Source organism: Grus americana, chromosome 3, assembly GCF_028858705.1.
Source record: "Grus americana isolate bGruAme1 chromosome 3, bGruAme1.mat, whole genome shotgun sequence".
Lineage (NCBI taxonomy): Eukaryota > Metazoa > Chordata > Aves > Gruiformes > Gruidae > Grus > Grus americana.
The window spans coordinates 93,616,764-93,629,533 of NC_072854.1; the positions used below are offsets into that span (position 1 = coordinate 93,616,764).

A 12,770-nucleotide genomic window follows, 5' to 3' on the forward strand; every position below is an offset into this window, starting at 1 on the left:
AAGTTCCAGTGAAAGGAAGGTTTTCTTTGGTGCTTGATAAATAGTAAAATAAAGACTTAAATCTTTTGCTGTAATGGGCCACAACTGTAGCTACTCAGATTTCGCCACAGAGAGGTACAATATCAGAACCATGATAGTTGATACTAGTTTAATCGGGCTATTCATTTGAGAAAGGATTCAGAGCTGCTTTCCAGATACCACTGAGTGATATCCCCCAGAAGTCCTGCCAATAAGAGAGGCATTTGTCCTCTCTACTTTACAATTAAAGTGACTAAGATGACAGCTATAGGCTAAGAATTTCCAGCATTGAGTCCTGATTTTTTAAAAAGTCACGCATTGAAGTTGTGAGCCTGATGGTATATGCGATGGGTGCTGCAGAGTGTTGCTTCACATCACAAGGTTGCAGTGAGACTGAGTGCTGGAGCCCTCATTTCCTGATATACCACTTATTTTAATTGCATTGTCTGACTCCGAGAACCTTACTTTTTGCATGTATTCCGCTCTTTAGCTCTCACCATAATTTACAGTGACCCACAGCATCTCCACTTCGAGTTGCCTGCAAGCTCTAGTTATCTCAAGCTGCATAATGGGGGAAAATCTAGTCGCTGTGTGCTTTGGCTTACTTGTTAAAAAACAGGGACAGGGATTTTTTGATGCTCCAGCTTTCGGCAGTAAATGTTCCTAATTAGCAAGGGCAAAGTGTATAGGGAAAGTCAGTATCTTAAAACAGGTAATATACTTGGTGTGGGGAATAAAAGTCAAACTTGTATGTACACAAACTGTAATTCAGGATACTTGCAGGCTGTTTAGTCACTTGAAGAAAAAGCTTTTATGCTTTGAAACCTGACACACAAGTCAGGGTTTTTTTCTTCCCCCCCCAATCCCTCCAGCTATGTCAGTCTAATAAAAGATATTACCTCTCCCTTTCGAACTTTGCCTCACATATCCATAGATCACCACAGCAGATCACTGTTCCAAATTAGGTACAGTTTTCTGAGGGCATACTGGCAAGTATGATTTTTGGGGGGTAATCTGAGAACCCTAGTTTAGCCAGTGTGGCAAAGTGGTATGCTGCTGCCAGTCCGCTTGAGCAGCCTCATCTGGATTCAGTTTTGTAGCTGAGGCACTGCTTTCCTGGTGAGAGGTCGGCAGGCACCTCTGCGTGAGTTGATGGGATAGTTGGTTTTCATAATTCCCTGCCTGTCTCTTAGCTTCCAGGCACCCCGAGCTTTCCTGATGGTTGTCTTCTTTTCTGAACAGATGCAGACTCTGTATGCTTTCGATGAAGAAGAAACAGAAATGAAAAATAAAATAGTTGAAGACTTGAAGACAGCTCTGCGGACTCAGCCCATGAGGTAATGTTGTTCGTCTTTCATCACAATTCACCGCCTCCTTTTGGTGAGATGTGACACGGGAAAGAGTGGCAAGAACAGAAACCTCATTGTCTCACCTCACACAAGCCTCTCTGATATTTCAAACAATCCACAGAGTGCCCCACAGTTCCTGGTCTGAACCTGCCTAGTTGAGAGGGCACGCTAATGCTGAAGCATGTAGCTTCAGGAAAATAAAAGGCAAAGTCTGCTATGAAAAACCTGTGGCAGATATATGCAAACACAGGTAATGACTATGAAGATCAGATTCTTGACTTCAGGTCCCCCTGAACATCCCATGTAATTTGATTCATGTTGGGCAAAATCTCAGCCTCTGCTCTGAACTTTGAATTCAGGCTTCCCCTTATCTTTAGTAATGTGAACTGTTTGATACAAAGCAGCTAATCCATCTGACATCACCTGGTTTGGCATTCTTCCTGTTCTATGTGTAACTGTGGCACAGAGAAATATTAAGAGACTTTATTGTGTACTGTGTCTTTGAAGGTAAGGTCATCTTTGTTTTTCTGGGAACAAAGCTCTGAACAATAGCAAACTAACTAGCACAGAAACCTTTTCCATTTTACACTTTGAAGAGCATTGTGCAGAAGCAATAACTATAGTTGATATGATCTCAGGAAACACTTGGTCAAAAAGTTTCTGAATGTCTTTGTATTGGGCCCAAAGTAGGCCAAAGGTGTTTGCATGCACACTATGCAGAAATCATAGTTTCAGAGAGCTTCAATAATGCCTAATCAAACAGGGTATCTTTAGGGGAGATCCAAACCAAACCAAACCAAAGAAATAAATAGAAACAACTAAAAAAAAACTGTCTTAAAAAATTTGCATTAAAGGTACATTGACTTGAAGATATTTCTGGGTCTTCTTGCAGAGCTAAGTGCTGACTGTTCTTCTGCCCTTCATGATGTTTAAAAAGTTGACTGCAGGCAGCTTCTCACCTCGTGGCATCTACGAGGTAGAGCACATCAGCTTAAACTTCAGTGTTTTACCTCCTGTTGTGATGGGCTGTAAGACAGCACAAAGCCAGATTCTGATGCTCCTCTGAGGCATAAAGTAAAATGCAGCTGGACTTTGTGTTCAAATGGAAGCTAAGACAACTGCCAAACTCTCAACTCTCACAAAGATTTTAAACCAAAGTCCTGTGCTGTTGAGACTTGATGTAACGACTCTATTACATTAATGTGGAGCTGGTTTGATGCTTCCTCTGTGAAAGTGATAGCTTTCATTGAGCATAGCCACAGCAGCAAGGCCTCTCTGCTATGTCCAGCTGAAACCCTTTGGTGGCCACCGTTGGTTATTCTGCTCTGTCATTTTGAATAGGACAGCCCAGCCTCCTTGTTGAAAGCAAGGTAATAGGGAAGAAGAGAGAGAAATGTCTTTTCCTCAAAGCCTTACAAGGTTTTCCTTCTCAGACCTATATTGCTTCTGCTGGATCCCCTTGACAACAGCGTGTTGCTTCATCTGTTTATAATAACCCTAACAAGCTTTAGTACAAGCATCTATGAGCTGCCCTATAAAGTGTTCTCTTCTAAATCGCTGGCGATGGTTATGGGGCTTTTTTTTTTTTTTAAATAGTTAAGCCAAGCCAAATTTTGAGTTAAGTCCTATGTCTCAACTAATTTCCAGCGACTCAATTTGTTAGCTGCCAAATGGGCTGAACGCCAATGCCTGATCAACAAGCCAATTTCTTCTTGATGGAAAGGTTGCAGTAGAGAGGCCCTCGACTCCATCAAATCCCTCTCATAAGCAGTACGATACCCAAGCCTTCAAAATACTAGTCTTTCTAGTTTAATTTGGACATCAAATCCTATTTTCCTTGCCTCTTCTGTTCATCAGGCCTCTGAAGAAAAGAGACACCTAAATTCACACAGGATGAACTGGCTGGAATCCATTTGTGATGGTAGGGTACACAAGGGCTCTGACAGCTTACCAAGAAGCTCCTCTGCTTGAATTCTCTGATTTAGAGGAATCAAAAGAAGAAAAATGCATTTGTTTGGCTCTGAGTTTTATTTTACTGTAGAACTGTGTCTCTTCTAGTAGAAAATGCAGAGTACTAGTACTAATCCGTGCCTCTATTCCAACCCATCAGCTCTAACAGCCACAAAAACTGAAGCAGACTTACCCAGACTCAAGTTTCTCTCCTCTTTGGAGAAAACGTGATAGAAGCATCCCTGGGCAGCTAGTTGGCCGCCTTTGAGCAAGTGCATTTTTTTTCTGTGTTTAGGAGCTGCCCTGAAATAATAAAGCCAGGTTGTGTCCCAGCACGCAGACACAACCCCAGCCTTAGAGAACAAAAACCCCACATCTGCATCTTGTAAAGAAACACATTTTCTTTTAGGTTTGTAATAACTTATGACTATAAGCAAGTGTGATGACAAACTATTGGACAGAAGCAGCAAGAGAAGAGCTTTTCTTTTGGTATTTTAGTGCCCAAGAATGGGGATTCAGAAGTGCAGCAAAAGTAAAAACTTACAAGGGACTAAGAAAAAAAAAATATTTTTTGGAACCCCAGAAAAATACCTCCTTTAGTCTGAATCATCACTAACTCCCTTTGCTGTCTGCTTTTCTCCTTTTGTTTAACTCAGATTTACCTCCTGTTATTTTTGTTTGATTTAACCATGTTGCATTCAAGTGCATACTGGAGATGATAATTTATGTGTCCAGCAAGCAAAACCCATTACACTGAATTTTTCAGCAGTTCAGTAGCTGTCAGGATTACGTGTGCCTCCTGTTTCAAAAACTGATGCTGCAGGGAAGTGTAGCCTTGGCTGTTAACAGGGTGGGAACATCCTGCTCTCTGCACACCACGTCATATGATCTTTCTGTCTTTCCTGAGCCGCATCAAGTCTCACAGGGAGGCTGTCCCCCCCTACACTTGGAACCCATCAGTGGGTCATTACATCTTAGGCAGCACCGCATCTGTATTTGGATGAAAGGTTTGTTATTAGAGCTAGCTAACTCATTTTGATCAGCACTCTCTAAAACTTGAAAGGCTAAGAGGCACCCTGCCTTTTAAAGTGTGCTAAACTGGTCAAGTGAGAGTCTGAGGTGAGGTTAGGCTTTAATTTGCTTGTTTAGCACCTATTAAAACACACCCTGCTTTATTTACACTTGAGTTTTTGAATGTGTTAGCATTGGCAAATATGCTTAACTTTACACCTTTCAGTCTAGAACAAGACCTTATTCTGCAGCATACAAGATATGTAGGATGGCAGTCAGTTACATAGGTGTGTAGTGTGGGGAAGAAGGTACTTCATTTGTACGAGTTGGGTTTGCCTTTGCGCGCACACGTACACATCCCTGCTTACAGACATACAGATGCACAAACACCAAACGGTGTGAGGATTATGGCGCTCAGCCTGTCAGCCAAACTCCCACTTCTTTTTCTCTCCTGTACAGATGTTTATGTACATACCTCCCCATATACATGCTCACACCGAGCAAATCCTCATACTGAGAGTGTCTGTTGGCTCAGAAACTGCTATCGCCTTTTCTTTATCTTCCTCTTGCATGATTTCTGGCTTTTCCGGAGAATAGTGACCTAAGTGTTTTGGAAAAGGAAGGTGAAAATCATAATTTGATTCCTGCTTCTGATGTCAGCTGAAACGGGAAGGTACTTGGTTTTGCTTCCTATTGGGTAATGCAGCTTACTGTTTGCTCTCTGGACTAGGAAGAGTACAGGAAAATCCCGACATTGTTTTAAATTATGTCATTAATCAAGGTCTGTGACACACACCACTTTCCTGCGCATGCCTCCTTTTTGGAATGATCTCATCCAAACAGTTCTAGAAAAATTGCTCTGCCAGTGAATTTACTAAGGGATTGTACTTAATTGGGACAATGTGACTCCTGTGCATTTAGCTTTTTTTTTTCCCCCCACAAGGTCATCAGAGGCTAAAATACATGAAGGTTGTATTGCCTTGTATGTCTTGTCATAAGACCAGGTGTTCCATCGGAAAGTACGTTCAAGGGACCCTTTGCTCAGCTACTTCTTCAGGACATTTTCTTTTGTCAGTAGAGCTCTGTACCTTCAAAAAGGTGTCCATCTTAAGTCTTCCCTCAGCCCTGGAACTGAAAAGAACGGCAAAACATCAGCTTTTTTTTTCCTCCCCTAAAAGATGGAGGGAATAGCTAAGGTATAGGATGGATTCATAGAACTGAACTTTGGAGGCGAGGAGGAGAAGAAGATTTTAAACTAGTCCCTCCATAGTAGAGGCAAGGAGCAACTCTGCTCTTTAGGCCCAGGGTTAGAGAAATGCTTGGAAGTCATTGGCATCACATTGTTTGGTGCAAGTTGAGTTTGTGCTTATTTTGGTTCCAAATACATCCTTAGCAGCAATTCTTTTAGCCACGAAGGCACTTATTTCAGTCGTCTTTGGCATGCTAGCAGCTAAGCGCATTGCAAAAACTGAACTAAGTTTTAATCTTTCTATAATCAGTTTAAATAATAAACTGCTTTGAGTGACTTACCAAATTCGTGGTGCACAATGTTGATCCCGCTCTCTCGCCTGGAGGTAGAGAGGTTTTTCCTCCTACGATTTGTTAGGGTAGACAAGATGGTGTATCCGAAGAATGTGCGCTCAGACCTGTGTGCAACTTGGCAGAATGTCTTAGCAGGGTTCAACTAAACCTTGTTTTCATTTTTGGTACGCGTGTGTTCCTGTATGTGCTTGCCCTTACTCTGATATTCACTTTAAAATTCAGTTTTGAACAAAACCCAAACCTCAGACCGAAACTTCATTGAAAGCATCAGGCTTTGCCATGTTTCTGGTTAAACTGCTGGCTCAAATAAGCCACAAGTTGGCAAATCTATCAGCATAGTGAGCATAACTTTCAGGTAGGCCCTGAAAATTCCTGTGTAGTGTGGGGTGTAACCACCATATGTCAAGTCCATATTATCCAGGAGATACATAAGTATGACTCAGGTTTGTCTTCCTGGTGCAGAGACATGAACAGTAAAATTCAGTCTTTCAGTATGGTGCTGCCATTACTGATGCATATTAGGAGCAGCATCTCATATAAGGGCAGAAAAGAGAAAGACAGCACATTAGGGAGTATCCAACAGGGAGGAAGAGGGGTTAGGTTAAGGCAAAATGATACAGACTTTTGGTATTCTTAATTTGTTTCACAGGTGGCAGTTAACAACCTTTTCATTCGTTTGAGGTGTCTTTCTATGTTATGCTGTTTAGAGTGTGGTCATGGAGATGTTATTGTTGGTGTGCATTTTGGTAGACTGAAAATTCAAATGTAATTCACATGGTTTTGCATTCAGACGTTCTAAAAAAGTGCACCTACCTGAACGACCTGTTAGAGGAGGCAGGAGGCAAACAAAGTGTTCTCAAGAAATTATTTGCAGCCCTTGTCATATCTTTGAATCCCCATTTTTAAGCCTGGGAACTCAAATGAAGCATTGCTAGAATGATTGAACTGACTTAAATAATTCCCTTCATTTCTATTGATTTGTCTAGGAGGCTGTCTGCATGGTCTAATTTGACCCATCTGGATTTTTTAACCTTAGTTTTCAACAAAACTTTAATCTTTTCCAAGGACTTTCACGTATACTGTTTTCATCCTCAGTTTCCATAATCTTATGGCAAATTGTATGGTAGAATACAGTAGAAACAGATCTCTAACGATGTCAATAGTCAAAATAAACCTGTCCTACTATAGGTTCAGTCTTCAGTCTGTCATCTGATAACTGATTATTTCTGTATTTCCTCTATTTACGATGTTTTTACTGTACATTTTGCTACTGCAGGTTGACAGTGGACCTTTTCTGTCCTTAATATACCTCCTCAAACTCAAAACAAACAATCAAACAAAAAATGCAGCCAAGGCCATTTTAGGAGCTTTGTCTTTTACTAAAGAACACATACCTTTTAAACTTTATCTTCATATGTTCCTTTACGTATATCACAGGATCAGAGTGTGAAGTCAGTACAGCTCAGAGACTGCAATGAGCAGTAATGAGTTTGCCCCTGTCAGTGTACCCACTCCTGGAGGTGGAAGCCTATAAGTAGTATTGGCTAAAAGTTTGATCTAAGCCTGAAAATGGTTTTCAACATAAGCTGAACTCCTAAGTGTGGTGATGAGTCTGTATAAAAATGTATCTTGTGTGCATTGCCATGTATGTAAGATGTAGCAATTTAAAAGAATCTGTTTAGCCTTAAAAATGCAGCAACTATTGGAGTGGACCACAGCAGGTATTTGGTGGTGACTGGAACAAAGAACACAGTAACCTAACAGTAGGGTCATAAGGTGATAGAATATTTTTACCCTGAAACTATGTGACACGTCGTTATTAGCTAGTCTGTTTTCTCTCTGTTTTGTTTGATTTGGTTTGGTTTGTTTTTCTTAATTACCTGGGAATTCTTCAGTGAACTTTAGGCTAAAAACTAGCCAGCTTTTACAGATGCAGGGTTGAATAATATGGTGTCTTTTCAATAAATTGCCTTTGGTCTGCTTTCCTTATTTTTCATATTTGTTCCCCCCTTGCCAGGTTTGTGACCAGGTTTATTGAGCTGGATGGTCTGAGCTGTTTGCTGAACTTCCTGAAGAGCATGGACTATGAGACCTCAGAGAGCCGTATACACACATCCGTTATAGGGTGTATCAAGGCACTGATGAACAACTCCCAAGGACGGGCTCATGTCCTGGCTCATCCAGAGAGTATCAACATCATCTCCCAGAGCTTACGGACTGAGAACATTAAGACCAAGATTGCTGTGCTGGAGATCCTAGGGGCTGTTTGCTTGGTACCAGATGGTCACAAGAAAGTCTTGCAAGCCATGCTTCACTATCAAGTCTATGCTGCAGAAAGAACGAGATTCCAGGTACGAGGAAGATATTTTGCCAGAAATACCCAGTATGATGAATCTGCAGGGAGTGATTTTTACAGTGCATGTACTGCAGACTTGCTAGGTAGTAAAAAGGCATTATTTCTCATTTTGTTTCAGGAAGGGCACTTCCTCAAATAGATTATCAGCATATATATATATTTAAGACCTGATTGCTTGTTGTTAATGCTAACTTAAAATCTCCTACATTTTGCCTTGAAATGAACGTTTGATATGTTAAATGAAAGCTGTTAATCTGTTCGTACTCTAACCCGATGGTGTTTCTGGGATGGTAATTATTTGGTTTGCCCTAGAAGCCAAAGCCACAGAGTTCCAGGAGCCTCTGTCCTGATTTTAAAGCCCTTAATTTAGTAATAAAAGAGTTGTGGATTAAATAATGGACAGTGGAGGCACTTCAATTGCCACTTAGCAATCAACTTGTGAATTGTCACCACTTAGCAATTGTATCTCCCATTCAGAACACAGAAGGGAAACTCAGGTAGGTCAGTAGATCACTGACAGGCTTTTATTGTGGATACTGCTGGCTGCTGTTATAACATTCCTCCTCCTAGTGAAGTGAGCACCTTTACAAAGAGATATAATAGAATCTGTTGCTGAGTATGAAGCTGTAGCTTCTAAACTTTGGGGTAATCTCACGCACTTACTATTCATTCTTAGGTGAAATGATAAAGGTGGTGTTGGGCTAACAGGCCCTGGGTCCTAATTTCTGTCAGCTTTTATCTCCTGCCTCCTCCTCAGCTAATGCATCAGTGGATTTGGGGCTACAACGAGCTATGACTGTAAAAGTGAATAGGAGAGTCTGTGCTCATGAACAGTAGCTGTCTATGTTTGTTGTTAGAACTGAATGCACTATGGGATTTGCTGACTGTGACTCAGACCTGAGACTGGGATGCAGGACGTCTTGGCTTGGTCCTGGCAGCCAAGATGGCAAACCACATCCTAGGGTGCATCAGACACAGTATAACCAGCTGGTCAAAAAAGGCGATTATCCCACTGTATTCAGCATTGATGTGGCCTCACCTTGAATCCTGCGTGAAGTTCTGGGCCCCACAATTCAAGAAGGATGTGAAGGTCCTTGAATGTGTCCACAGGAGAGCAACAAAGCTGGTGAAAAGGCTGAAAGACCTCATTGCTCTCTACAGCTTCCTGGGGAGAGGAAATAGAGAGAGAGGTGCTGAGCTCTTCCCCTGGTATCCAGTGATAGGATGTGTGGGAATGGTTTAAAGCTGCGCCAAAGGGGAGGTTTAGACTGGACATGAGGAATCATTTCTTTACTGAGAGGGTGGTCAAACACTGGAACAGGCTTCCTAGAGACATGGTCGATGCCCCGAGCCTGGCAGCGTTTATGAGGCATTTGGACAATGCCCTTAATAACGTGCTTTAAGTTTTGGTCAGCCCTGAACTGGTCAGGCAGTTGGACTAGATGATCATTGGAGGTCACTTCCAGCTGAAATAGTCTGGTCTATTCTCTTCTATTTACCTATATGTGGCACTGGCAGGTCCACCCCTCTGTGCACTGCTCCATCCAGCTGGTGCTGTAGTAACTAGCTGAAATGGAACATCCTTCCTGAATTAATTTGACATTCTTGCATATCTTGAAGACAGGTGGGAGTAACCTCAGATGCTCAGCAAAAAGCAGTGGTAACTCACAGCCCTGACAACACTTGTGCTCCTGTGTTAACTTATAATTACTTGATCAAGTGACTCTGCTTTTTAAGTCCGTATGGGAGATAGATGCTGAGTTTACTCAGTGTCTCCTCTTTGGGTCCTTGCTCGCTCTCTTTTTTCTTTTTTTTCTTTCTCTCTCTCTTTTTTTTTTTTTAACTGGTTTAAAATTTACCAAATAACTGAGATAAGTTATCGCTGGGCAAAGTATGGTAGCACAGGTCTTGTTGTGAGCTTTTGAGGAATCTGATGTAATGATTTGCAGATGCTTACTAACTCTCACATTCATGAAAGAATACTTTGCATAAATGCTTGCTTTTGTCAAAATGCTTTTCCATTGGGGAAAAGTGAAAGATAAATGGATACTCTCTCTTTTTTTATTTCTGAAACAAAACAAAAAACCTACACCCCAAACCCAAAAGGATTTAGCAGAAGGGATGCGTTCTTGTTTGCAATTTCTAACGCTTGTGTCTAGATGCTGAAATGGGATCTTCCACTATGCACAGCAATAGCTTAAGTTTAAGTTTGAGGAGGTACAGGTTCATCCAAAGATAATCCTTATCCATCTTCAGTCATTTTCTTCTAACAGAGAGACTGGGGATTTTTTAAATGCTGATACAAGTGTGATCATGGTCTTCCTCATATTTTTGTGGAAGGTTCTCTGATACTCTAGGACTTGTCAGTCAAGAGAGTGTTATATCCCTTTGCCTCTTGCCCTCCTACACCTGTGTCTCAGAACAGTCTTGCAGCTCATTATAAAGAGAAACATTCACTGTAATTTGACTATGGAAGGCCATTTTAAGAAAAGGATGAGCTGACAATGCTTATCCTATACGGTTACTGTAAACTTCAGAGATGTGGTGTACAATGAAAGCCTGTTTTTTCTTTATCCTATTCCTGAGAGTAATCTTTGTAAGCCAGACTTTGAAAATATCTGAAGAGATCCTTCAGGTTTCAAGCTGAACTCTTCTGGGGATGTGTTTCCTGTAGCTTGAGCAACCAGCAGCATCACTCAGTGTATTGAAGTGTCCAAACCATTTAGAGCTTGCAGCTTTAGGTTGACTTTGGCCACACCTCATCACTGTTATGTTGAAAATGATACACCATAACTGGGGATTTGGCAGAACCAAGACATGAGAATTCTTTCTGTGAAAGGTAATAAAAAGTGAACTAAACTGTAGGAACAGGAGAAACATACTTTGAATGTGCAGAGTAGGAATTTATTCATTTGGCTCTATGGTTCATTATTGCAGACTGATTCTAATGGGAGGGAAAAAAGGAAAGCTGGGAACTGTAAAGGCAGTGCTCCATAAGACAATGGCCAAATTAGAGACGCAGTACCTAACAGGAGAATAATTTCAGATTCTCATTTTTGGCAATCAAACTTGGTTCTTTTGAAGTAAAAAGAGTGGGGCTTTCTGGAAACTGTACTGAGCTCACTTTTATTGGGATGTCCAATAAGTAATTTACAGGTAACACTCATCTCTGACAACATCAGTGCAATTGTTGCTCTTCTTTAAGTTGCCTTACTGACAACAGTGGTTGATAATATTCTTCATTCCTTTCAGCCATCTCGCTCTCAATTTATCCCTCCTGATCTATGAAAGCTGGCACTTTGTTCGTACACTATGCGTTTGGATTTGTTTTCCCCTCTTGCAGATTGCAGTAAGTCTGAGTCCCACTCTCCCCATATCATCTGTGCGAAGCAGCACTATGTACTTTGAGGAATCAGGAGGTAAATGTAAGAAACACTGTTCCAGATCTATTTTTTCCCAAACACCATTCTTTTTCTTTTCTTCTTTCTTTTTTTTTTTCCTTCTTGCAGAGGAATATCATGATGATGAATAAAAATTTGGGGTGCATGGTTCTGCTTCCACTCCTCTGTGTCAGAAGGAGACAGAGAGGTTCAGAATTATTTACTGGCAACCATCTAAAACTTGAGCTTATGCATAATTTGCTGCTGACAACTTTAGATAGTAACACTGATTCTTTCCAATTTCTACATGCTCAAGTGTGGTGGAGTGATGTAAAGATCACGTCTTTAACATGGTAACAGAAAACATGGCATGTTTTGTTGAATATTAGAAGTTATTGCTGGACAGTGTTCTAAGCACAACTCTTGCTACCTGGCACAGCTAACCAAAAGTAGTCAAAGGACCCAGCAACTGGTGAATTAGTAGAGAAGGAAAGCTGCAACTTAAGATATGGTTCTTACTAAACTTACATTGGGTCTGTCCTGCTATAACTCCTACTATTTGAATAGAAAACTTACAGTTTTATACTAGTGTATCTAAAGTCAAAATCCAAATTACAGTGAGATTCCTGAGTAATATAAATATTTGTGATCCCAATTAATTTAACTAAATTGCACCAGGTCATATCAACTGAAGACCACTAATCACACTGTGCTGAAATATTTTGGAAAGGATGTCTTTGCTTTTTAATGTGTTTGGCTTTTTTTAATTCAAGTTAATGGAAAATATAGATAGAAATTTTATTAATATGAAGGACTATCTTCTTAAAAAAAATTCATATTTTGCTCTGAATGCAAAGTCTGATGTAAAATACTGCTTCTTTCTAAATTGCCATCATTTTCTCTACTGACTGCAATTATCAATCTCATCCTTAACTTCAGAGAGGAGTGACTCTAAAGCTATGGGAGATTCTCCAGAATTTACTCTTCTTTGTTGAGACTTCAGTCTTCACTCGAGTGTCTTTCAGTACTACAACTTCATTCTATATCTCTGCTGTTCAGCATGTTCATGGGTCTATAGGGATCATCTTTGTCTTGGCACTTGCAACAAGATTCTGTACTTTATATTTGTGTCTGAATTTATATTGTGGCTATTCCTATTTTCTC

General features: G+C 40.7%; 1 protein-coding gene across 6 annotated transcripts in view; it reads left to right on the plus strand.

The window, feature by feature from the left end:
- DAAM2 (dishevelled associated activator of morphogenesis 2) overlaps window positions 1-12,770 on the plus strand; it is a 209,868-nt gene that overhangs the window by 129,560 nt on the left and 67,538 nt on the right. For all 6 annotated transcript variants that reach the window (XM_054819166.1, XM_054819170.1, XM_054819169.1 and 3 more), the window contains 2 exons: window positions 1,261-1,355; window positions 7,888-8,221. In XM_054819166.1, the coding sequence (XP_054675141.1) occupies window positions 1,261-1,355; window positions 7,888-8,221 (429 nt within the window). The remainder of the gene's footprint in view (window positions 1-1,260; window positions 1,356-7,887; window positions 8,222-12,770) is intronic.